At 48.6% G+C, this 24,769-nt stretch overlaps 11 protein-coding genes across 11 annotated transcripts; 4 read left to right on the forward strand and 7 right to left on the reverse strand.

Moving 5' to 3' along the window:
• Positions 1–1,252: 1,252 nt before the first annotated feature.
• N7517_002432 (putative glutaminase) lies at positions 1,253–3,902 on the forward strand (the record flags this gene model as incomplete). Its single annotated transcript, XM_056720162.1, has 5 exons — positions 1,253–1,521; positions 1,572–1,971; positions 2,023–3,031; positions 3,093–3,223; positions 3,279–3,902. The coding sequence occupies 5 exons, from the start codon at positions 1,253–1,255 to the stop codon at positions 3,900–3,902; spliced, it is 2,433 nt and encodes an 810-aa protein (XP_056584297.1).
• Positions 3,903–4,517: 615 nt separating this feature from the next.
• On the reverse strand, positions 4,518–6,223 carry stm1 (uncharacterized protein). The gene is made up of 5 exons (XM_056720163.1): positions 6,067–6,223; positions 5,919–5,937; positions 5,596–5,763; positions 5,414–5,537; positions 4,518–5,289 (listed from the first exon to the last, which is right to left on the reverse strand). The coding sequence occupies exons 1-5, from the start codon at positions 6,088–6,090 to the stop codon at positions 4,653–4,655; spliced, it is 972 nt and encodes a 323-aa protein (XP_056584298.1). The 5' UTR covers positions 6,091–6,223; the 3' UTR covers positions 4,518–4,652.
• A 554-nt stretch (positions 6,224–6,777) lies between these two features.
• On the reverse strand, positions 6,778–7,674 carry N7517_002434 (SDR family oxidoreductase; the record flags this gene model as incomplete). The annotated part of the gene is made up of 1 exon (XM_056720164.1): positions 6,778–7,674. The coding sequence occupies one exon, from the start codon at positions 7,672–7,674 to the stop codon at positions 6,778–6,780; it is 897 nt and encodes a 298-aa protein (XP_056584299.1).
• A 1,169-nt stretch (positions 7,675–8,843) lies between these two features.
• N7517_002435 (bZIP transcription factor) lies at positions 8,844–10,166 on the reverse strand (the record flags this gene model as incomplete). The annotated part of the gene is made up of 3 exons (XM_056720165.1): positions 8,844–9,640; positions 9,698–9,914; positions 9,996–10,166. The coding sequence occupies 3 exons, from the start codon at positions 10,164–10,166 to the stop codon at positions 8,844–8,846; spliced, it is 1,185 nt and encodes a 394-aa protein (XP_056584300.1).
• Positions 10,167–11,490: 1,324 nt separating this feature from the next.
• On the forward strand, positions 11,491–12,814 carry pex19 (putative peroxisomal membrane protein receptor Pex19; the record flags this gene model as incomplete). The annotated part of the gene is made up of 3 exons (XM_056720166.1): positions 11,491–11,704; positions 11,790–12,637; positions 12,704–12,814. The coding sequence occupies 3 exons, from the start codon at positions 11,491–11,493 to the stop codon at positions 12,812–12,814; spliced, it is 1,173 nt and encodes a 390-aa protein (XP_056584301.1).
• Positions 12,815–13,063: 249 nt separating this feature from the next.
• On the reverse strand, positions 13,064–13,925 carry N7517_002437 (uncharacterized protein; the record flags this gene model as incomplete). Its single annotated transcript, XM_056720167.1, has 2 exons — positions 13,064–13,278; positions 13,346–13,925. 2 exons carry the CDS (start codon positions 13,923–13,925, stop codon positions 13,064–13,066), a joined length of 795 nt encoding a protein of 264 aa, XP_056584302.1.
• A 356-nt stretch (positions 13,926–14,281) lies between these two features.
• On the reverse strand, positions 14,282–15,292 carry N7517_002438 (uncharacterized protein; the record flags this gene model as incomplete). The annotated part of the gene is made up of 2 exons (XM_056720168.1): positions 14,282–14,524; positions 14,579–15,292. The coding sequence occupies 2 exons, from the start codon at positions 15,290–15,292 to the stop codon at positions 14,282–14,284; spliced, it is 957 nt and encodes a 318-aa protein (XP_056584303.1).
• A 2,359-nt stretch (positions 15,293–17,651) lies between these two features.
• Positions 17,652–18,464, reverse strand: midA (putative cell wall protein; the record flags this gene model as incomplete). The annotated part of the gene is made up of 1 exon (XM_056720169.1): positions 17,652–18,464. One exon carries the CDS (start codon positions 18,462–18,464, stop codon positions 17,652–17,654), a length of 813 nt encoding a protein of 270 aa, XP_056584304.1.
• Positions 18,465–20,475: 2,011 nt separating this feature from the next.
• On the forward strand, positions 20,476–21,114 carry N7517_002440 (uncharacterized protein; the record flags this gene model as incomplete). The annotated part of the gene is made up of 2 exons (XM_056720170.1): positions 20,476–20,594; positions 20,655–21,114. The coding sequence occupies 2 exons, from the start codon at positions 20,476–20,478 to the stop codon at positions 21,112–21,114; spliced, it is 579 nt and encodes a 192-aa protein (XP_056584305.1).
• Positions 21,115–21,648: 534 nt separating this feature from the next.
• On the reverse strand, positions 21,649–22,066 carry N7517_002441 (uncharacterized protein; the record flags this gene model as incomplete). The annotated part of the gene is made up of 4 exons (XM_056720171.1): positions 21,649–21,731; positions 21,786–21,901; positions 21,927–21,979; positions 22,034–22,066. The coding sequence occupies 4 exons, from the start codon at positions 22,064–22,066 to the stop codon at positions 21,649–21,651; spliced, it is 285 nt and encodes a 94-aa protein (XP_056584306.1).
• Positions 22,067–22,453: 387 nt separating this feature from the next.
• On the forward strand, positions 22,454–24,437 carry N7517_002442 (Zn(II)2Cys6 transcription factor; the record flags this gene model as incomplete). The annotated part of the gene is made up of 3 exons (XM_056720172.1): positions 22,454–22,997; positions 23,050–23,578; positions 23,630–24,437. The coding sequence occupies 3 exons, from the start codon at positions 22,454–22,456 to the stop codon at positions 24,435–24,437; spliced, it is 1,881 nt and encodes a 626-aa protein (XP_056584307.1).
• Between the last annotated feature and the right edge of the window lie 332 nt (positions 24,438–24,769).

Raw genomic sequence — 24,769 nt, forward strand, 5'->3', positions numbered from 1 at the left:
CGCGTCTAGTCCTTTTCGTGTCCTGGATCCACAAGGGTTGGAGACCCCACGGACGCGGTCGATTAAATTCCAGAAAAACAAAAAAAAATAGTCATTTATAATGCTTTTACTTGAGAGAATGAGAGTCTGAGAATGGATCAAAAATGGATATATATATGTAGTAGTATAGGTAGTAGGACAAAAGAATAATATATAGCCTATGGCAGATCTGAGGTATATCGTGAGGAACAATGCCTTTGTGATCAATAACATTATGGAATCCATGCATCTAGATGCATGACTAGCTTCCGTGTTTCCCCTTATAACCCTTCTATAAGCCTCCATCAAAGGGGATCTACTATGTTGCAGGTAATATTGCTCTAGTGGTCTGTATGTTGTCGCTTCTCAATGACACACTAGATGTTGCTCTATTGCGGTGCTTCTTGCTTTTTTGATGCTGGTAATCTTATTCTGCTTAATGACATCTTATTCCATTATTCTATGCTAATGTATACTTTCCTTACAGCCCGTTGTGGTCTATATAAACTACACACGACCGACTCAATATCGTATCTAACAGGTATAATTATCCATATAGTATAGCTGACCTTGGAACATCAAGGCAAACAACATCAACAGATGCTTGAATTATGGCAATAACTTAAACTCACATTCCCCATCAAGCTAAAGCCCCTATGTCTATGTATTTGGTGGATATATACTCCGTAGACAGAATACAATAGATGTTGACCTGACTTTTCAGGCCTTCATTCCAGTAGTTATAAATTGCCGAAAACAGCGATTGTCATTCAACAACCATGGCTTCTTTTACTGATCTCTCATTTTTTGACTTACGATTCAATAAAAGTATGCCGGATGTAGTCCAGAACAATGCATAGTATCCGTAGGCACAATATGCATGTACTCTGATTAGATAGTGCCCATGACGTCATCGGTTGAGAAGAAGAGCTTGAGTCTCAATGCACTGTAAAGGAGGAAAAGGATAAAATAAGGAAAAGATGAGATGACTAGAGCAATATAAAACTCACCTCTCAACTTCTTAAAGCCAAGAAGTGACTTCCAACGTTGATCCTTCCCCCGCATTTCATCATCTACCTATGTACCTGACATTCTTTCTTCTCCCTTGATTTCCACTTCTCCATTGCTACAACTTTCATTTCAGGTACATTACATTCGTTACATTTGAATATTCCATTCTTGCCCCCAATTTTATCGTGGGACAAACGCTGTGTCACCTTCGCCAAGCGTGACCATGCAGCTGTCGTTTGTGGTCCTGGCCGCTGTCTTTCAGGCAGTGGTTAGCACCGCATCTTCGCTCACTCCACCTGTGATCCCTTTGATCGTACGAAATCCATATCTGAGCACCTGGCTTGCAAACGCTCGCGATACACCTTGGTCAAAATGGCCCATGTTCTACACTGGAGAGGAGGTGGGACTTTCTTTGATGGCTCACCTTCCGGGTCAGGATACTGTTTACCCTCTTCTTGGAAAACCTCACGAGTCTTTGGATGCTAAGGCAAGGTATGGATTTACACTCATATGTGAGGATTTAGGCACTTACAAAATTACAGCTACAAGATCAAGTTCCCCAACTATCTTGGCCTGAACTACGATGCCTCAACGACCAACCTGACCTACCATATCGACACCGGTACTGCAAACCCTATCGACATTACAATTTCATTCCTTTCACCTATTACACCAACTTCAACTCTACGTCAGTCAATTCCGGCCTCCTATGTCACAATTGATGTCCAAGGCGATGTCGACGTCAGCATCTATATGGATGTTGACGGCCGTTGGGTCAGCGGAGATACTGGTAGCAAGATCAAGTGGGGATTGGATAGTTTGAAAATCGAGAATGAGCAGCCTGCCCTTAATCGATGGCAAGTGCGGAGGGAGAACGAGCTTGATCTCACAGAGACTCGCGACCGTGCCGAATGGGGGACTCTTCATTTCACTGGACCATCTGTAAGTCCGATATCGTCAAATCAAACCGATCTATAGCTAATCACAGCCCAGGATGTTGAATACCAGTCTGGAGATGCGACTCAGGTACGCCGAGTCTTCGCTAGCTCTGGAGCTCTGCAAAACACCAACGATGATAAATTCCGCGCAATTCGGGATCGATCGCCCGTTTTTGCCTTCTCCAAAACTTTCCACCTCGGCCATTCATCCAAGAGTTACGCCGACAGCGTAACATTCACTCTCGCCTTTATCCAAATTCCTGTTGTTCAGTATGCGTCATCTCGTGGACTCACCATGATGCGACCCTTGTGGGAATCTTGGTATCCAACAACCGAAGAGCTCCTGAATTTCCACTACAGAGACTTCGCTGCAGCTAGTTCTCTAGCATCCAATTACTCGCAGCAATTGGCAGATGATGCGTACCTGTCTGGAGCTGATGACTATGTTGAGATCGTTGCCCTAACTGCGCGGCAGGTCATGGGCGCAACTACCTTTTCAGGAACCCCGGACGACCCGATCCTGTTCTTAAAGGAGATCTCTTCAAATGGAAACTTCCAAACTATCGATGTCATCTTCCCCGCGTTCCCATTCTTCATGTACACGAACCCCCGGTGGTTGGCGTACCTTTTGGAGCCGCTGATCGAACACATGCTGAGCGGGCAATACCCTAATAAATATGCGATGCACGACTTGGGGACACACTTCCCCAATGCCACTGGACATCCTGACGGGAAGGATGAGTACATGCCGGTCGAAGAGTGTGGTAATATCCTCATCATGGGTTTGGCTATCGTGAACTCGCTTCGATATGAAGACTCTGCCGCGGCCTCCTCCATCTGGTCAACACAGGGGTTGCCCTCATCAAGCCCTGAAAACGAGAATTCTGGAATTTTCCCTCTTGGTAACCTGCAGGTACTGTCTGGAATTGCTCACCAAGATGGCAAATGGGGTGGCGGTAATAAGGGCCAGCACGAAGCCGAGAAATGGGTGAAGCGGAGCTATACTCTTTGGAAACAGTGGACCGGATATCTGGTGGAGTTCTCTCTTGAGCCTGCTAACCAACGTAAGAACAATCTCTCTGTCGTTTCTGGTGGTGTATTCATCCAAGCTAATCTTGAGAATAGTCTCTACCGATGACTTTGCAGGCTGGCTGGCTCTCCAGACCAATCTAGCTCTCAAGGGAATTGTGGGCATCAACGCCATGAGTAAGATCGCCGAGGTAGCTGGTCAGGATGCTGACGCAGCTTATTTCAAGGTACGAACTGTCTTTTATCCGTGTGTCCTGACAGATTGACTAACTACAAACGCAGAAAGTCGCCAGCGACTACGTCGTCAAATGGGAGGAGTTTGGCATGTCCCGGGATGGCTCCCATGCCAAGCTCGCCTACGACTGGTATGGCTCTTGGACAACGCTCTACAACCTCTACGCCGATGCCCAGCTCTGCTTCCATCTAGAGGATACCGATACTGATTCGCCTGGCTTTGTTCCACGTCACATCTACCAGAAGCAGTCGGTCTGGTATCACTATGTGCGTCAGAAGTACGGCCTTCCTCTCGACAGCCGCCACCTGTACACCAAGACCGACTGGGAGTTCTTCTCCATGGCTGTTGCTTCCAAGGATGTGCGTACAGAGGTCCTCGACTCTGTCGCTCGCTGGGTTAATGAGACCACCACCGATCGTCCATTCACGGACTTGCACGACACGGAGGGTAACGGGGGCTTCCCTAATCCGACCTTCTTCGCTCGGCCTGTCATTGGTGGCCATTTTGCTTTCCTAGCGTTGGAGCGTGCCTGTGGTGGAAAGGCCATGACTGGCCTGTCTTTCCTCGACGAAGTCGATGAGGAGACCTTGGCGATTTGGACCCAGAATGCCGAGTTTGCCGCCAAAGAGTTCACCATGTTGGGGCAGAACCGTCACGGCGAGGAGCTGTAGAAGCTTGCATTCGTCACAGCGAGGGGTCATAGATGGAGAGGCTGTTGACACAGTGGATCTGTTGTCGTCTCTCAGTTTCATTGCATCCATACCCCGGCCAGGATGGTGCCACTTTTGCTATCTTATCATTAGTACATACCTAGCGTTAAGTCCATACATATATCCGTAGCACCTTGGGTAAATGCAACCACAATTTTGGTCTATTCTGTGCCAGTCCATCCCATACATCGAAAAATGTACATCTGCCTGTCCAAGTACAACCCCCCTGGCAGATCTAAGATACTAATACTCTAGTGGATATAAGAAGCAGACATGTCCCGTAATTCAATTGAAGATTTCTTTGCGTTCCTATTTTTTTGTTGACTTCTTCTGGATCGATTCAAATTACATGGGCCCATTGAATTCAGTCATCCAATTCGCGTTTGCTCACCGAAGGCAAATGTAAACACACACAACAACACATATAAGACCAACCCGGAATATGTCTTTTCCCAAGATAAAAGAAAAAACTTAAAACTGGGCAGTTTTTGCATCCGACAGAAGCATAGAGAACCCTTCACATCCCAAACTCCCAGTCCCCAATCCCCATGGGAAAGAGAAAATAAAAACCATCACAGATTGAAGCGACACAATAAATACCACCTCCGGGTGAACTTGCACACCTAGCAGATGGAGAAAAGGGATGGAAGAGTCGGAAATATAAAAGATATCCATGTCTGGGAGCACGAGTTCCCGACAAGGTCAGGCAATTTAGTTGCCGCCGAGGCTGGGGAAGTTCTTCTCGTCGACGGTAGGGCCGGCAGGGCCACGGGCGTTGCCACGGGGAGCACCACCGCGGGCAGCGGGGGCAGCACCACCACGGGCAGGGCGGTCACCGCGGGGGGCACGGTCGCCACCACGGGGGCCACCACGGCCACGCTCGCTGCGCTCACCACCACGGGCGGGACGGTCACCACGGGGGGCACGGTCGCCACGGCCGCGGGGAGCGGGGCCGCTGCGGGGAGGCTCGACGTAGCGGAGGTCAACGTCAAGGAAGTTCTTCTCCTTGCGCTGCTTCTCGCGCTTGGCCTTCTCCTGGGAGGGCTGGATGTAGGAGGCTTCCTCCTGCTTGGCGAGCTCCTTGGCGGCAGCCCACTTCTTGTCGAGCTTGGTGCCCTCGTTGGCGGTGCGCTCGGGCTTGGCGGCGAGAGTCTCGCGCTGGGCCTTCTCGGCAAGGTAGTCGGCGAAGGACTTGGAGTTATCGGGCTCCTCCTGCTCCTCGGCCTCGACGGGAGTCTGGGGCTCGTTCTCCTCCTTCTTGGCGATCTTCTCGCCCTGGCGCTCATCGTCTAGGGTCTTCTCGCCGCTCTCGGCACCCCAGCCCTGCTGGACCTGCTTGCGGGTGTCGCTGTATTATCGAAAATTCAGGTTAGTTTTCATCATTTCGAAATTGGATAATTTCCCCAAGTGAAATCTCATGATTTCTCATGATTTTTCGTTCGGGTTTCATTCGTTTCGAGGGATTCGCTTACGTCTGACCAGTGCGGGACTGGCGGTCACCGCGGCCGCCACGGCCACCACGGCGGGCGGGGGGAGCAGCCTCATCAGTGGGCTTCTCACGGTTGTGGGTACGGCCAGCGTTGCGGTCACGGTAAGCTACCCAATTCATTAGTTCCGATTATTCCGATTATAATCGATTCTTAGATTCACATACCGGCCTCGTTGCCAGCGGCACGGTTGCCACCACGGCGGGCGTTGGCCTCGGTGTGACGAGCGGGCTGCTCCTTGGGAGTATCACGCTTTCCGGAGCGGTCGGCGGGGCGGTCGACAGCCTTCGTGGGGGGAGGAGCGGGTCTGCTGGGGTCGAGCTCTGGGTCGTTACCTGATGATAGGTAACGTTAGCGATCAAATGGACCGAAGAAACGGACGAGACGGATTCGAATGGAGCTGTTTTCTTCTGAATAGAAAGAGCTCATTGTCGTCGGAGAAGATAGCCGAGGATTGGGATTCAAGGGAGGGGGGAGAGGATAAATTTACCCAGAAGCTCGTAGAGGTTCTATATGAAATCAATTCGAATTAGTTATTGAACATTTAAAAAAATTCCTCGCCCCCAAATCGCTTCCAGATCGCGATATCTTTCATTGCGTCGCTAGCAGCGCGCAGGAGAGCTCCAATTTCAGCGTACCTTCGACCGGACGGACTCCGCCATGACGCCTGTTGTGTTTCGGAGACCTTCCGGGGGGAGGCGCTCAACTTTAGACAATCGGTCTAGAGGAGTTAACGGGGCACAAGGCAGAACCCAAGGGAATCCGGCCTGTCAATTTGATGATGATGAATGATCAGGGTGAAGAGAGGTCCACGGTTTGTGGTTGCAAGGTGTAAGGTGACTAATCAGGAAAGGCGGCTTCTGCTCCTAAGCGAAGATGCCCGCGCCTGCTGATTGGCTGCCCGCAGTCTAGGGCTTAGGGTACCTTACGTAATCATTACGTCAAGGACTGCTCTGGGGGATCTGTTTCTCATACTTGCTGGGTTTATTCGCTCTACAATTAATATCCACCCTTTCGGTATATGATCTTATGCATATTTTCCATATCCATTTAGCTTACACAGAACATGACATGTTACGGTGGAGTATGCCGATCTGACTGTGGACAACACCGTAGTACTTTATTGCAACCTTGCAGTAGCTATGTAATCATGGAGCTATCCGTGGCGAAAAATATGATAAGTTTGGATTTACATTGGTATGTAGTGGGGATGGTTGCATCGGGCTAGCAATTGCATTGGTCATTCTCTATCCCTTGGGTATGCATTCCGGTCATGTATGCCCAAAGCTCCAAAGCTTTCTTTGTGCCAAAATTATATACAGATTATATACCAAATTACATGTAATCCCTCACTTCTGGGCATAAACACCGGCCTTGATATCATCCAAAAGCTTCCGGCCAACTGGTTCCCAACCAAGAAGTTCCTGGGTCTTCTTGCTTGAAGTCGGGTTATCGAGGCTCATAACCATAGACATGAAACCGTCAAGACTCCCCATTTCTTCAACAGACTTGGATACAGCAGGAAGATCTAGATTTTGACCAATAGCTGCAGCAATATCTTTCAGGGGAACACCCTCCTCGGCCACAGCATGGTATATGCTTCCAGCAACACCCTTTTCTAGGGCAAGTCGGTAGAGCCGAGCAGCATCATGACGATGAACAGCAGGCCATCGATTGAATCCCTCATCGACGTAAATCGCATTGCCCTGCGAATGCGCCAAAGCAGCGAGTCTATCGACGAACGCATGGTCCTCCTCGCCGTGTACAGTCGGTGGTAGACGGATGACACAAGCGCGCACGTTTTGCTCGGCAAGACGGGAAATGACTTTCTCGTTACGAGCGCGGATGTTCATCGATTGTTCGTAATCAATGACTTCGTCTTCCGTGCTGAGTTGGCCCTTGGAGAGCCCCAGGGTGCCGGAGGTGGTGATCAGAGGCTTGTTGGTTCCGATCAGGACTGAGCCTAGAGTTTCGATGGCTTCTTTTTCGTCGAGGCAGTTCTGCTCGTACTTGCTGAAGTCGTGGTCGAATGCAAGGTTGATCACGCCGTCGGCTTCGCTTGCTCCTTGCTTGATGATCGCGGAGTCGCGGAAGGAACCGCGGAGTACTTTGACACCTTTTGCCGTCAGGGAAGCGGCGGCTTCATCGGAGCGGGCGAGGCCTGTGACCGTGTGGCCGGCGGTTAAGAGCTCGTTGACAACTGCTCTGCCGATGAAGCCAGTGGCTCCAGTAACGAAGACGTGCATGGTGAGAATGGTTGTAGTGAGGTTGATGAAGCGTGAAGTATAGAAGATGAAAGCCGGGAGTCTGGTATTCTCTTGCTTGAATTATGTAATTAGATTGCTATGATGAAAGCTATACAGAAAGCGAGTTCGCGACCCTTTATAGATCGAGCCATCGAGGAACTAGATACTCGTACAACCCGGACATAACTAGTTGCTTAACTCCACACAGCTATTCCCTAACTCCATATTAAGGCTTCAATCCCGTTATTCCCCTGGTCCGCCTTTAAGAAGAATTATTAATAATGTCCGAGGCGAAATACTATTGATTGCGGCTCCAAGCTACTAAGATCACCATGTCGCGGTTGCGGAGTTACGTACCTACGTCAACTGGACAAACTACCCATAGACACGAATTATCCCATTCCTTCAGACCGTATCTTTTTCAGCCTAAAATCTGAACCGCAGAAGATATTCCCCAAGCGCAAGGGGCATACTAAACCAAGACATGGCTCCCATATTTTTACAGGAACTCTTAGTGAAGTGCGATGAGATTCGGCCCCATTGCCCGAAGTACATTACAAGTGTTGCCTGCAACCATCCCCAAAACCCAACCCCATATAAACAGAATCCCACACCTAAACACCAAACTCCGCCCTTGTCAACCCCTATGGGCCGCAGCAGCAATACTGGATATATCCATAGTATCAAAGGAAGCACCAAGGGCACAAGAAACATGGTCTCTCATATGCAATAGCGAACACAACACTAGTAATCTTAATCTCGATCTACAATCAATGGACGTCTCAGACGTTAAAAACAGCCTGGAACGCAACCAATTCCTCCAAATCCTGCTAGATGTAGAGTGAAGGAGATGGCGAGTTAGGAATATGAGTATGAGTTTCATTGATTCGAGTAGAATTGCAGGTATAGTAGATGCAAAATATGCAGATGGTTAAATTAGCTAAAGGCCGTGATGTTAAGAATTCATATACAAAAAAGTCATATAAATATACCTCTGACGAAAACCAGAAGAGAATGGTATCAAAACCTCGCAACGCCGGGAAATGCTCATATCAAACTTTTAGGGAGAGATGATCATTTGCCACATAAGATGGACAGAGATATGAATATAAAACAAGAGAATAAAAGAAAGAAAGAAGAGAAAAAGGTAGACAAATTTTTTTTCAAGTTCATTGCCTCGAGTTGTGCTCGTAGTTGAACGGGGTGGGGAAGTGCATGCTAGCGCTTAACCCGAACGGATCCGTGTCCAGCATCGGCTCGTACTGGCCGAGCAGCTGATTTGCATTTCCGAAATCGCTGGGCGTGCCCTCGCCCGGTGGTTGGTTGAAACCGGACATATTGTGGGAGCCTGAGGCGACGGACTGCGGGGTGAAGCCGGGGACATAGGATGTTGAGCCGTCGTGGTCGTCATCGACCATGTCGGCCTGGGCATCATACTCTTGTTCTGCTTGAGAGGTCAGCTGGGGAGGAACCTGTTGTATCGAGGCAAAGATAGGCTTACCGAGTTGATCGTAGTGTTTCTGGAATGGAGATGGATAGTATGCAGCCGCGACCCGCGCACCGCGAGGACCCATGGCTCCACGGGATTGGGGCTTGGAATCTGGCGGTTCGGTCTGTGGCATGCTGATCGCTGGTGGCGACGTCTGACTGAAAGTCCGGGGTTGAGGGAGGAGCTGGGGTCGTCCCTCGGCCGGTGACATGGCTCCCTGGAAACCGAAGCCGGGGGACTTGGCGTGCGAGGGCGAGGAAACGTGCGAGGTGGGGGTTGCTTGGAACTGTGGCGACGGGATCCCGTATGCGCCTTCCCGCTGCGACATGCCGAACGTCTCGGGCTTCGAGGCGATGCCTGCGGGGTGTCGCTGGTTAGGGCGGGCCGCTGCACTGGGTGCCTTGGGCATAGGGTTTGCCTTGGGGGGAGCACCCGGCGCCCCTGTTTTCAGGCGTAGTTCAGCCTGGACATCGATGCCTGGGGGGGTGGTTAGTTGAGATTTGGACTAGAAGTTTGAACCAGAGGTTTGGGTACCTTTTTCAAGGAGAATCCGCTCCAGCAGGGAGTTCTTGTACCGCAACATTAGACATTCGTCGGCGGCACTGCGATGACTCTGCTGTAGACTCTGCAGAGATTCCTCATTGCGTTTGATGGTGGTCTCTAGCTGGCGGATATACTCCGTCCTGCGTTCTCGGAAGGCCGCCTGGGCCTGCCTGTTGCGTTGCTTTCGCTCTTCTGAGGTGGCATATATCTGAAGGGCGAGTTAGTATACAATATAATATAAGTAACACAGGGAATGCGGGGCCCCAGATTTGCCAAAGATGTTACGTACAGGTTTCCTGCCTCCCTTCCTCTTCTGAGTTTGCGCAGCATCCTGAGTCAAGGGTTCTGCTTCTGGATCTGGTGTCGACACGGTCGAACTGATGGAACCATCAGGACCAGGTTCATGTTTAGGAACGATTGAGTCCATGACCATATCACTATGATCAACCATAGAGACCATTATATAATCTAATTCAAGCCTGTAGGCGGCCCTCCGCACACGGAACAGACACAGCCAGTTTTCCCCGCGTTGCCGGACCTGTTGGCCGGCAAAAAAGAGAAAAAAAAAAAGAAAAAAAAGGGAAAAAGGATAAAAAGGGTAAAGGGGGGAAAAGAGCCAGTCAAGGTAGACACACACGCGCGGCTAAAGGGACGTGCTTTCAAGGTATTCAAGTGACATAAAGAAAACTGAATTATGAGAAAGGAAGAGTCAGAGGAATTGAGATAAAAGGAAAAAAAAAAAAATAAGTAAAGCAATTGACTAACAAAAAAAAGTCTGTCCGGTCAGGAGGGGCTCTCTCGCGTACCTGCCCAGGTGAACTCTTTTGATCTTTTTTTTCTTTTTTTCTCCTTTCTCTAACTACTTTGGGTTTTTATTTTCTTGGGTCCACGTTTTTAGTTGAATGGCCTTATTCATTTCCATGGACACATGATCCACAAAACCTTTTGTGGATGCCTTTCCAAGGTTATGCCGTATTGAATTGAGAATACATTGCAACTTTGTAAAACTTCACATTTCACTTACAATATGCAACCTTGTAAACTGCCACCTATAAGCTGAAAAGTTGTCCGCGGAGAACCCTGAACGTGGTGATACCGTATATCCGATACCGGCCAGATCGTCCCATTATTGACATTATTGAACATTATTGGGTCGGAGTCCTCCGCCTTCAGATTTAAATGCCACATGACCCCATTGCCCTGACCCATTGGGGCACTCGGAAGCGAATCATGCGCCTCTTCCCCCTCGGACACCAAGGATCATCGCATGACGCCCCTTCCCCGGACTTAGAATGCATTGCAGATTTTTCTCTATGGAACAGCCTGAGATTATGCGGGGGGTATATTTGCCAAGAATTGGATCACATTTGGTCTGGACTTATGATCTCATGGCTGTTGGATGTGCGGAGTTCGCGGGTACATTATATTGTAAAGTGTTGAGATCTTATATGATTTATTAATAGTATTGAAGAATCTAATCGTACTTTTGTAGGGGTAACAACTCGATCTCGATTTAACCGTGCCGAAATTATAGAGAACTTGACTTGTTTCCTTTTAAATATGAAATATCTTCATTTCTACTCTATTTCTATAGATGTTGAATAATTGTAGCACATATAGTCTCTACCTAGGCAAAATGTAAACCCTCGGCGATCGGCATTCCCCCCGCCAAAACACCCGTCACATGTCAACCTCATCTCCAGACTTTCAACCTCAAAAAAATTAACCTTCACTCCGACCGGGCCGTATCTTCAATTGAGAATAGTTTATTCCTCTTGCACAATATGTCCACCCCCTTGCCTACCGAGGATCGCCCCGAGGCTCCTACCGTGACCGCGACAGAATCCCAGCCCGCGCAAAACACGGCCGCAGCCACCCCAGCACCGGCAGCACCAGAACCAGCACCAGCACCAGCACCAGCACCAGCACCAGCACAATCGCAGAAACCAGCTGTAGCTGCAGATGACGATGAAGACTCAGACTTCGATGAGTTAGATGGTAACAAATCCCCCCCCCCCCTTCCCCTTCCCTCCCCCCCCCTCCCCCTCACCCCACCACGCAGAATACACACTCACACCTGCAGACGTCCTCGACGACTTCAACAAACCCAAACCCGCCCCTGTAAACCCACCCACTACCAACCCCAACCCCTCAACAGGAATCACACCCCCAGACTTCGACGAAGATGCCTTCCTCAAGCAACTCGAACAAGACATGGCGAACATGATGGGACCAAGCGGCGCAACCACCTCAGACCCCAACTTCCAAGCAACAGTCGACCAAGGCGCCGACGTATTCGCCAAACAGCTCGAAGAGAGCGGCATCCCACCCGGCGATTTCCTCAAACAGCTCCTCGCAGACGTGATGGCCGAGGAGGGTGGTGCTGGCGCCTCAGCGGAGACCCTTGCTGCTGCCGCTGCCGCGGCTGGTCTCTCTGCTCCTAGTACCCAGGGATCGTCAAGCACGCCAGCTACATCTACAGCTACAGGCGCAGGCGCGGAACAACCCGATTCATTCAACGACGCTATTCAGCGCACGATGGGTCGGATGAAAGAAAGTGGTGATAAAGCTACTGCTGCGGCTGGTAATGAAGATGATATCTCTGATGATATGCTGGCGCAGCTGCTCAAGGCTGTTGAGGCTGGTGCATCGGGAGCCGGTGACGATGGGGATTTGTCGAAGATGTTTATGGGGATGATGGAGCAGCTTTCTAATAAGGAGATGTTGTATGAGCCGATGAAGGAGTTGGATGTTAAGTTTGGCCCGTGGATTGAGAAGAATAAGGGTAGTGGGAAGGTTTCTGTTGAGGATATGGGGCGGTTTGAGACGCAGGCGCGCGTTGTTAAGCAGATTGTGGGGAAGTTTGAGGAGAAGGGGTTCTCGGATGATGATCCTAAGTGTCGGGAGTATGTGTGGGAGAGGATGCAGGAGGTGAGTTGTTACTTTTATATTTGGAGTGAGATCTTGGGGAGTGTTGCTTACTGACTATATCCCTAGATGCAAGCCGCTGGAAGCCCGCCTGAAGAACTCGTGTCGAATCCCCTTATGGAAGACCTGGGTGGTGCGATGTCTGGAGCTGGCGGAGTGCCTGATTGCCCACAGCAGTGAGATGATCTTGAAAATGTATGATTGAAGATTGAAAGATGTTGTCTTGATGTCGAGGCTTGCTTGTTTCCCTTGTCATACATCGTCCGTCTCTGTATTGTACATATGCGCAACCCATGTCCATATACCCTTATTTACTTGATGTATATATCCGGCCCATCCCGCCCAGCCCAAATGGAATCAAAACGCCGCCCAATGCAATGACTCGCAAATAAAATCAACACTCTGCCCATAGTCCCAGCCTTAGCCCACTCATGACATATCCATATCCTGCGACTGCGACTGATGCCCTCGAGGTTCTGACAACCCCATAAAGATATCATCATACTCATCGTCACTAAACAACACACCCGGTCCATTGGACCGTAAATGCTCAACCCTCCCAGGAACACCACTCTGCGTCTCCCTCAGCGCCATCTCCATAGCCTCCTCCTGTGAAATAAATTCATCAAGCGCCTCAGCATCATCTACCAAAACCCGTCAGCAATGTCCACCAATCCTCAATCCAACCCAACTCAGAAACAAAAAACATACCAGGTAGCATATCATCCTCATCCCCCTCAAACCCCCCAACAACCCCCTCCCCATCCCTCGCCATACTCTCCTCCCACCGCCTCCGATCAGCAAGATGTTCCATACGCATCATCTGCTCCCCACGCGCCTCAAACCGTCCATCGTCACGCTCATGCCGCACGCGATTAAGAAACATCTTACGCGTTTTCGAGCGCGCCAGACTCGCTGCATCTTTAAGGGGATTTGCGATGGAGGCGTAGCGGGCTTCGTATTTGGGTTTCTGGCGTGTTGGGGTACTAGGGGAGGTTTGGGGTTGGGTGAAGAAGGGGTTTGAGGAGAATGCGTTTGAGGTTGGTGTTGTTGAGGCAGAGGCGGACGCATTGAAGTTCATTGCGATTGGGGAGTGGTTGGTTTGGGTGTGGCGGGTGATTGGTTCGGTTTGGATGTTAAAGATTGGGGGTGGGTTGGTGAAGAGGTTTGGGGTGCTTTGCGACGCGCTTTGGCGCGTTGGGGACATGGTGTGTCTGGTGAGAGGGGAGGAGTGGGTTGGTGTGTATTGGGTTTGGCGGAAGGGTGTTTGGGGGGATTGGATTGCGAACATCGTGTAGGTGTGGATTATATGGAGATGGTGATGGAGGTCTGGATCCGTCGGATGCGGATGTCGGTTGCGTCAGTTGTGGGCTTGTGGGTTTGGTGTTTGGTGTCTGGCTTGGTTTCTTTAGAGCTACCTATTCAGGTAAATTGTATTGATCTGAGAGTGAATCATAGTATGTTTACACCGTAGAAGTCTAAGAGATAAAATTGTATGTTTGTAGACACACGTCGAAGTCGCGCTAATTTAGCGCGTTTTACCCCTTGCAGTATCAGATTTCATCTAGAATACTGATATTCCAACATAATCCAATTGGCAACACTGAACACGCTTTTCAATTTGGCTATTTCAAACAATCCAATTATCTACAAGAATGCAAAAATTCCAGCTAGTACCGCAATGCCAGCAGCAAAGCCGCTTACCTTGACAGCCACCGCTGAATTCTTATACGAGTCAGGAGGGGGTGCCAGATGAGTGACGACCTTCATACATGTCAGCTGAGAAACAGTTTCGTCGACAAGACTGTTGTTCCCCTTCCCAGTGAACACAGTGAGGACCGGAGTAATCTTCCAGGCCTCCTCAACCATAGCGTTTGCTGTGTAATCCCTCTATCGCATATATTAACAACTGCATATGTTCAACACGAAGGGAACTCCACTTACCAGCGTAATGAAACTCCCAATCTCAATCAACTGATCAGCCTTGGGCTGAATAGGCCAGCAGTTGGTGGAATTCTTAACCGCAACAAGATCATCGAGCGCCTTAACACTGAAATTCCCAAGCTTGCCACCTGCATCCGCGAATCGATCACACTTATCAAGAGAAAACTTCTTCAATTCCTGCTCAAGTGTCGTGCAGTTTCCACCAGCCTCTTTAACTGATTTCGTTGCCTTTTCCGTAACCTTTTCAATGCATGTCTTGCCAATGACATCGAAACAGGTACCGCTCGCAGAGCGGGTTTCATCCCCAGTGTTTGAACCTTCCACTGTCGACCCGTTGAAAACATCGGACGGGGAATCGTGGAAGACAACAACGCAGCCAGATAGGTCCTTGGCCTCTATGTCTGGGGGTGTGCCGAGGTAGTAGACTGACCTGAAAGGGCGTGTGACCGAGTTGCCACCGTCAAGCGGAGTAGATACATTGACACCTTTTACGAGGGAGAACCCAGAGAGAGATGAGGGGACGTCGGGGATGCGGGATAGTCCGATACCAAGGAAGACATCGTCTCCCACTGCGCAGCGGTCCTCGAAATCTTCTAGGGGACATGAGACCTCTTTGCAGCCTACAAGGTCGGAGGAGAGTTCGCCATCCTTTGCGAGTGTGGAAGAAACGAGTAGAGAGAGACCAAGGGCGAGCGTGGATTTGAGCTGGAGCATTGTTTTTGGATTGTAGAAAAGTGAACTGGATGTAATTTCAAGATGTGGGAGGACTCAGTCTGATATTGAAGAAATTATACATCTGACAGCCGTTAAGGGGTTCATTATACACTTGCTTTGTGTCGGCTTGTGCCGTTGCAAGCTAGCATAAGTCCGAAGTTGGGCACTAGGCACCTCAATGACATCATTTGCAATGGCCTACATCCCTGGCTAACTAGACCACTTAGCTTACTGTCCTTTAGGGGAGAAGGGAAGGATTCCCCGTCCCAAGCCAACGACACGGCGGGATTTCCACGAGCCAGATGGGGGATGTGGGAGTCCGAGATCTGCTTGCTTGAGGATGGGCTTCAAACGACAATTTGCCTTGGCTGATTGGCGCTGTTGCGGAGTAATTCGGTGTTTGCTTGGCTTGTTTGGGGGCGATGGTTTTAAGAGGCTATCCTATAGTGTGTGGTTACAGCGGATCTCTTGGCACGATGCGCCGATCCTTTGGCGCTTAGTCTTCAGCCTCTCAAGAACCCTGGAAACCTTGCAAAAGCCTCATGGGCTAAATGTAGCGGTCTGAAAGCGGAGAAGAAGCCGGGAGAGAGAACGTACGATGTAGATTCATGATCTCTATAAAGCGTGCCTGATTGATCCATACACCTTCATATAACCTAGATAGTCGACGCTTACCCTTCTATGAGAAGTCCTCATTAGATTAACTCCTTGCTCTCAGCTCTTCTTTAATTGATAGGGCTAGTAAAGTAGATGTTATTGGTAGTGATCTTCGCACAACTAGGACTGTACGCCTTATAGGGTGTTGGATCGGCAAACTTCCGCTCCAACTACCAAACCTTATTCGTTGACCTTAATACTACGATGCTGATTAGACTAAATTGTACTGTCGGCGAGTAGATAAACTCCCTGGAGTGCTGTCGCAAAGAAGCTCCATGTCTACCAAACAAACAAAGCTAGCACACCTAGGAGATATAGAAGGGAAATCTCACTTTTGGAGCTTGTCTTCACCGGAGGATACAATGCGGATGTTCTTGATCCATTCCCGGTGCTTTAATATCATTCCAGTGTGCATTGACTACAAAAGTTCAACTAGCTGTATTTCTTCGAACCACCAAGGACAGACAGACGGACAGCTTAGTTTCGATACCCAAACAGTTTCCACTATACAGCCATACATGGTACTATGGAGGATGTTGGGAGCTACTCAGGTGTTCGTTATTTGCACTTAGCCAGCACAGCATAGGATTATGTTGTACTTGTTGTGATGCTAATTGTGGCAGCATATATATGTGACAGGATTCACCTCCAGTTGATAATTTGCTTTATTTTCATCCCTTTCTCTGTTTTTCTTTACTCATATCTGCTTAGTGTGTCCCTAATTATCTTTGATCTGTATAGTTAGTCTTGTCTAAACTAATAGTTACTTGTTTAACGAGAGTCGGATTTGCGAGAGGATTGAAAGGTTCTTCGGTTTACTATGGGACTTATATGGTAGGTATGCATGTTTCAGAGAGCAGAAAGGTTTAATCTACTAAATCTAGTCAGTCATAAGACACCCAAATGCTCTGCACTCCCTAATATACTTATAGGAGCTACCTATACCTTCCAGCTAGAGGTGCAAGGTCGACCGTCACATTAATAACGTCCGACCTTCGTTAAGGGAGAACAATCAAGAGTGCTAGGTGAACGGTTGCCAAGGTGAATTGGATGCTTAGTGTCCATCTCCGAGGGCTGGAATGCATCACGTGGATCAATTCCACGTGGATACATACTTCGGATCGAGATCGGATGTCGATCTTAATCTACATCGATGCATCATAGTTTGGTACGATATAGTACTGTGGATTGTTTCACTTGGATTCATTTGCCTTGAATTACATACATACAGATCGGAACGGATCAAGATAGAAGGGACCTTTTGCAGCACGCGCCTATCAACACTATACAATCTGTGACGTCTGATGCTGCAAAAGGTACAAGAATAGAATATTGGTCAAGGCATAATGGAGTTTGCCATAGGACAGCACTAGGCGCCTAGATACGGGGAATCAAAAACAGATAACAGGCATAACGGAAAAGTAGTGCCGTTTTTTTGTCAGTCGCGCAGGGGTCGAGAATCGCGATTGCGAAACAAAGGAATGTGGTGGTTGCAGAGACAAAAAAACGCTCAAATGAATGCGCAGATGTTCAACCAATGAAGGGAGAGACTGGGGGTGAAAACGCCCGAAAAGAAAAAGCAATTTTGCAACCGAATAAACAAACGCAACCATGACCTCGCATATCCTGTCCATAGCGCCTGAGAAAAGCATGAAGATCGTACAAGAATTACACTTCGACGTGTCGAGTCAACGCAGTACATTTAAAAGTTAGATGCCGCGTTGACAGGACCAGGGTTGTGATACTGGTCTAGTGTGTTCTTGAAGGGGGTGTTGCCGGCCGGGCTGGGGGCCTTCTCGCGAGGACCGGAGCCCACAGCGGTGCCGCCCATGAGATCGTCCTCATCGCCGTATTGCTCACTGCGCTTCTTGTGGATTCTCCAGAAGACCAAGCCCACGGCACCGATAAGGATGGCACCGCCGACACCGACCACGACACCGATGATGATCTTCTTGTCGGATGAAGACACACCACTAGAGCCGGAGCTCTTGTCGCCGTTAAGAGAGGGGGCGGGGGTGGAGGTGGTGGTCATCACATTGGCGATGGTAGATCCATCGCTGGTCGCGTAAGAGGTGATGGTCTTCACGACCGGGGTCTGGGTAGCAGTGGTCTTGGCCGAAGTGGTGTCATCGCCCTCGGTACTTGTCTTAGAGGCAGGGTCAGTCTTCTTGGAAGTGGTTGAAGCGACGGTAGGCTCCGGAGTGGCGGAGGGCTCTGCTGAGGTGGTAGGTTCGGTGGTGACGGGATCGGTTGTACGCTCGGTGGAGGAGGTGGAAGAAGAAGAAGAAGTCGAGCTGGTAGTAGGGTCGGCTGTGGTGGTTGGTTCCTCAGAAGTAGTCTCTTTAGAGGATGTGGAGGATGATGTAGTCGATGTGGTTTCAGGGATTTCGGAAGAGGAGGATGAGGTGGTTTCAGTTGTGATATCCTGCACGGGGTTGGAGACACCAGCACTCTGGGCTGCGACCGCAGTCAACAGTAGAGCCTGGATGAAGAACGAGAGGCTGGAGAGACGCATAACGAAGGTGTGTACAAAGTAACGAAAGAATTTGACCTCAAGTCAAGAATAAAGAGAAATAAGCAGGAAAATGAAAAAGGAGTCAAAGCGAGAAAGTGAACCTTTGGGCAGTGTTTGTCCCGAACTTTGGGTGGCGCTATTCCTAATTTGGTATTGGTCTCAGACTAAACACAAGCGCCCAGGAATCTGTCACTCTGATTGGCTGATACTTCAATAGAAAACACGTTAAAACTGGGTCCCATGGACGTTTGACCGATTGGGGAAGCGTTTTTATTTTAAATTTAATACAGTATGGGTTGAAGTAGAGAGTAGAAAAGGATTACAAGTTAATGAGTTAATAACATACATATATGTACTTTATATGTACGGAGTATAGTCCTGATTAGAAAGAAAAAAACTTTGAACATGTGGGCTGAACCGTGACGACGTACCCCCCTCGCTTCCCGCTCCATATTTAGCACTCCCATGATCTGCCTCTGATCTTCCATATTTATTGGTATTGGCGTAAAGCCGTATGACTTCCTGCATACAACCTAAATGTCTTGTCACACCAAGTCGCATAATGAATGGTTGGCATCTTCCTACAACGTGACAGGGATTTCCCATGTCTCATGTCACAACCCCTCGGGTACCTGGCCCCTTTCGACTTCATAAAAAAAGCCGACACAGCCGGAGACCTGAAAATTGGAGTTTTGCCCCTAGCCCTAATTGGTTCATGTGGGCGTGCCGCTGGCAGCCTAAAAAGGCTTCGGGGTTCCCGCCCGTTCTGGAACATTTTTGGGGCTTACCTGTCGTTCAGGTCTCCAGGGCCCGGGAAGACCTCGGGAATTCATACAGGCACTTTTACGGGGATGACGTTGCACGCTTCCGGGTAGCCAAGATGAGCGGCTATTGATCCCCCGTTCCCGCTAGGCGTCAATAGACCGGTCGATCTCAACGGTTTGCATGTACTGCGTACAATATACTACCTCGTACGGAGTAGATATGAGGCGAATGACAGAGAATAGTAAGGTCAATTCCATGGAGTATTACTATTTATGACTATTCAACGAAGCCCAATGCCAACGATATAACTCGTTCCCTTATTCCATGGTGAAACGGTGGCGCCTGCCTCACCCTGCATGGTCACTTTCCTTATAGCCGTCGCATCCGCCCACATCTTCTCCACATCTACTCCGTAGGTCGTTTCATCTTGTTCGTTTCAATGTTGATAGTGGGATACAGTATTATTTTTACTGTTGAGTAAGCAGGATAATAGCCCAACGTTTGACAAGGGTAAATGAAAATCCCGAGATTGTTCAGATATCCAACATTACCTTTGTGAGATTAAAGCCACCGCCGATTCGCTATACCTAGGACCTATCAAACATTATAGCTGCAAAGCAGTTCCTTCAGTTGTCATATCGAGACTCGGGATGATCAATAAGAAGCTGTCTGGTATTCCTATTTTGAGATGTTGAGGACAAAGGGAGTAACACAATGGAAGCAGGGCATCTATTTCTAGAATATCTCTTGCGGGCATAAATAGAAGGTTGAGCAAAGACCTCACATTCGAATCCTGCTTTGTGGTCAAAGTAAGAAGCTTTGATTCCTTGCAAAGGGCAAGAAAAGGCAAACGCCCATAATAGCCAAGCAATAAGGCACGAATCGTTTACTTTGTTGGATCAATGATCTCTTTATTTTCCTAAGAATAGAGTCTCTTGTTCTCGAGGCCATGCTCGCATGAGATGGAGATATTTTTTCCTTTGTTATTTCCTTCTGCTATTCAGTTGCTCTGATATAAAAGTCATCTCTTCTTCCTGTTTTACATTTTAATTTGACATCAACAGCCTTGCATACAACTCCCATAATACCAAGTCCCCCTAAGCATATCTACAACACATTCAGCGTTCAGCATTCAAAGCGTTTAGCATATTCAGGATTTGCCATACCGATACCACTTCATTCTACACCCAATTTACTCGACCAATCCCTCGATAACCAAATCCCAGCACCTCGATCCTCACAAAACATGGCCGAGACACGCTCTTCTCCCAAGGTCATCACACTCTCACTTCCCAACCTTGATATTAAATGCGAAGACCGATTCAAGAACTACGATTTCACAAATATTACACATGTTGTCGTCCAGTAAGTACCATTCCAAATGATCTGTACCCCACTTAAGCTTGAAATACTAACGTGAACTAGTCTATCTGATATAATAATCAAGAGCATCAATGCTAATACCGATACCTCCTCCGAGTACGTCAGCGAAGATTATTTGAATATCATTGCAAAGATGCTTTCTGTGAAATTCTTCGGCAACGAAACGCAGCTAGAATGCCTAGACACCGAACGCCTTGGTAGACGCAAGTTCGTTGCATTCACCAACATCGAAAAGAAAATGGAGCGGGTTCAGAGTCAGAGCCCCTGTGAAGAAAAACTGGAAGTGATTGAGGTCATGTTCTTGCGAACCAACCCCCGGGAGACACAGAAGGCCTTCTGGAGGCCCGCCAGAGCACTTGTCTTTAGAAAGGTTCTGGCTCGAGTGAAGCAGAGCTTGGTTGAGATGGTCCGGCTTCGAGTTATGTGGACACGCTTGAATGTGTCTACCCGAAAATTGCAGAGAGTGCGGAAGGGTTCGGCTTCAGCTTCAACTCCAGCATGATCGGCTTGTTTTGATATTCGGCAGTCAGGTTAGACTAGTAAAAATGGTTCGAAGTGATAGAATTCATCGTGATTGTACTATTTCTGTTCGTCTGCATTGAGCTAATAATCTTTAGTTGCGTAGCGTAAAATCAGCAGTAATACATAAATATGGTAATTTGACGGGTCTTGATTGCCTCTGGAGCCCAGTTATATCCAATGTAACAATCCTGCGGCGCACCCTTGAGAGGAATCCCGAAACTCGATATATATGTCCCAGTTATTGGATCCCAGCCTGACTGTATATATAAATAGCTGGAAATAGTAGAAGGGGCAAGTCAATGATTCAAATCAAGTTCACTCTCCGGATGAAACAAGGGATGCATCCCAGGGAGTGCGAAAATGTATCCCACTGTATACCCGATGTTGACACAAGCGCCAAAACGATGGCAAGAAGCAAAAGTCCAAATTCGCGAAAGATAAAAAAGATAGCATGCGCTATGTGTCATATTCAATGTGGGTATCATCAGTTTCCTTATCAACAAGCGCCAGGGTATTAAAATTTGTTCCGCGGGTTTCCCTTCATCTGGTCCTTCAGCTCTTCCTTGAAATGGTCAAGGAATTTCTTGTACTTGAAATCTAATCCAAACAAGTCAGACACAGTATTTCACCATATGTCGGTACGAAGCATACCTTGTCCCTCAAGTTTGGTGCCTCCCCTGCTCCTCCGGAGGCACCCCGTATCTGATATGTTGAACTTTTTGGTGAACTCGGCCCACCATACGATGGAAGATCGGACTTCGAAGGAGCTGTGTGGACGATTAGAATGCAAACTCAAGCGCACGCATGCCAAGGTCGGAGCAACGTACTCGAACGGTGAGCCATATCTAAGATGGAACAATGTCAGTGAAGATTGGAGTGGCGATAGCAAAAGCACTTACCTCCATACTTCGGAGCAAGAGATTCAAAACCATCTTGCAGTTTTATAATATTCGACCATGAAGTTCCAAGTGCTAATATGGAATGAGCAAGTTGAAGATTGAGATAGAATGAAGCAGTCTTTGGGGTCTCGATCGTCAGAAGATTTTCTTAGTCATCCTCCCCGCGGGGCCCGCGAGAGAAGCTTTCTGAATCATTCCAAGCTCGTGGAGCATGACGAATTTACTTGTTTTACAACTTGTGTGACAGTTCTCGACAGAGTCACTTCTTAAGCGGCTAGAAATGGTCGTGTGGCTTTGTCAATATCCCGTCTCCGAGTCCTGACCATAGCCAACGATGGCGAGTGGCGCCAAACAAAATTCACAAGTGGCTCGCTTCTTCATTATCCATTCAAGGAACTACGTTTCCCTCACATTCAGAGGATGACCAAAGGCTGCTATACCTGTCGACGACGTCGCATCATCTGCGACAATGGCCAACCCACCTGCCGGAAGTGTCGAGATGCGGGGAAAGAATGTCTGGGGTACCAGAAACCGCTTGTCTGGGTCAAGGGTGGTGTAGCTAGTCGAGGAAAGATGATGGGCCGCAGTTTTGATGACGTGGAAATCCCGTCTAACAAGCCAAAGCGCCAGCCAGCTACTGGGACGTCCAGCACATATGATTCGCCTGCGACGAGCAGCGGTTTCGGCTTTTTCTCTATCGCCGAATCCTCAACCGATGGGGAATCGCAAAGCTCCGGGAGTCAACCTAGTCCGGAGACTGATGGATGGGCTTTTGAGATGGAAACTCCAACATTTGGGGGAGAAATAGCGTACTTAGGGGTCAATCCGGCCGAGGAACAGGACGCCGCAGTGGTCCATGTTCCTCGAAGCACTCCTCCTGTCAACTATACTCCAACGCCATGGGGACTGGTAGATCCACTGCTCAAAGATCTCAGCCGTTTCTCAAGGTACTACGTACATCACTGTGAGACTTCCCCGATGCATTATCTGTGGCTCTACTGACAATTACTCGTAAGACAATCAATATATGGTGAACGACTTTGCGCTTTACTCGCAACACAAAAATCCCTTCCGTGATCTTACTGCGCTGGTCAACCATTCTCCTGTTCTTGCTAGCAGCATCGCTGCTCTTGGAGCCCTTCATTACTCTCTTGTATCGGAGTCGGACTCATCTGTCCTACCATGGTCATCCGGCAACCTTTCCATGACGGATTCAAACTTGTCAGCAGAGGAGATTGAAGATATCGTTGCGCCAGCAAGTTCTCGAAAACCAACTTCGCAGGCATATCATCATTTCTTGGAGTACAAGCAGCGCGCCCTTCGCCAATTGTCTATGGACCTCAATAACCCAGCGATGCAGAAGGACGGCAGGACCATAGCTGCCATCGTCTTGCTTGCATTCCTAGACATTTTTGAATCCGGCAGCGGGGCCTGGAGTTATCATATCGAGGGCGCGAAGAAGCTTCTCAAGGACCGACCTGAAAATGGTCCGGGACAAGGAATCCTCGACGACCTGGACGCTTTTGCTCTTGACGGGTGTTTAATGTAAGATTCGGGTCTTTGCTTATAGCAAAAACTTCTTGCTGACCATAACAGAATGGAAATCATGGGATCAACACTAGCTCGCCCAGGCGCGCTCTCAAAGCCCTTCTACTCCTCATCCATGGACCCAGCAATCCTCAAACGCCTCGAAGAAAACTCCTGGGTCGGATGTCCCGCCTACCTCCTAGAAGTAATCTTTTTTGTCCACGCCCTCTGGTACCCAGACCCGGAAGTCACCACCATAACTCCCCAACCAACAGCGCTGCCAAACCCAATTCAACCCGGCCAACCCCTCACCCTAGACTCGTTCGCAAGTCTCCTCCAAGGAATCCGCAACTTCGACCCAATAGCCTGGAGCCAAGATATGCAAAAGGTCTTCTTCCTCCCAAACCTAACCTACCGTCTCGCCCTCGCAACCTCCTACCAAGACGCCGTCTACCTCTACACAAGCCGCGTCCTCTCACGTCCCAGACAAGGCTTCTCACCCCCGTGGACAGACGTCGGCCTCCCACTGGACCACAGACTCATCGCGACAAACCTCATTACGCAAATCTGCCTCATCCCCCCTTCAGACTCGCACTTCAAATGCCTCATCTGGCCCACTTTCATCGCTGGCGCGGAGTGTCGTCCTTCACAGCGGGCTCTTATTCTTGACAAACTCCGCTCGCTTTATGAGGCTCTGACGAGTGTTAATGTGCGAAATGCTGCGTGGGTTCTGCGTCTCATGTGGCAGAAACAGGATCTCAAGCGTCGTGATCGGAATGTTTTTGATGAGCAGGACTATGATGATAATGATTACGATCTTGAGTTTGACTGGATCGAGGAGCTGGATCATTCGCGCCTCGATTGGTTGTTCATTTAATTTGGTGGAAATAATGGAGATATAATCTCGCTTTTATGAGTAATGTTTGCTTGTGCCTACCTATTTATATACCTATCAATTAGTACATTTTAAGATCATTTTGTTTGGGATACGCAGTATTTCATTATGGATTTCAACGTATGTAATGATTGTAGGGAGACGGTAAAATAATGATTTGTGAATAGGAAAATCGAAATCGGGTATATCATCTCTCGACCTAGAGCGGAGGAAGAAGCAGAGCAAGAGAAAAAAAAAGAGACAAGGAAGTGTATACCAAGAGGAGAGGCAAGGGTGAAGCAAGTAGAATAAAATCACAATGAAAAATGAGGTCA

The sequence above is a fragment of the Penicillium concentricum genome (assembly GCF_028827145.1).
Source record: "Penicillium concentricum strain IBT 3081 chromosome Unknown utg000001l_segment0_segment0, whole genome shotgun sequence".
NCBI lineage: Eukaryota > Fungi > Ascomycota > Eurotiomycetes > Eurotiales > Aspergillaceae > Penicillium > Penicillium concentricum.

What these genes read in the sequence shown, in the direction of transcription:
- stm1 (XM_056720163.1), bottom strand. Translation starts at nt 6,090, where the DNA reads ATGGCGGAGTCCGTCCGGTCGAAG. An exon ending in TGCCGCTGGCAACGAGGCCG is followed by an intron (nt 5,538 to 5,595) that starts GTATGTGAATCT and finishes TGAATTGGGTAG; the next exon opens with CTTACCGTGACCGCAACGCT. An exon ending in CAGTCCCGCACTGGTCAGAC is followed by an intron (nt 5,290 to 5,413) that starts GTAAGCGAATCC and finishes TCGATAATACAG; the next exon opens with CGACACCCGCAAGCAGGTCC.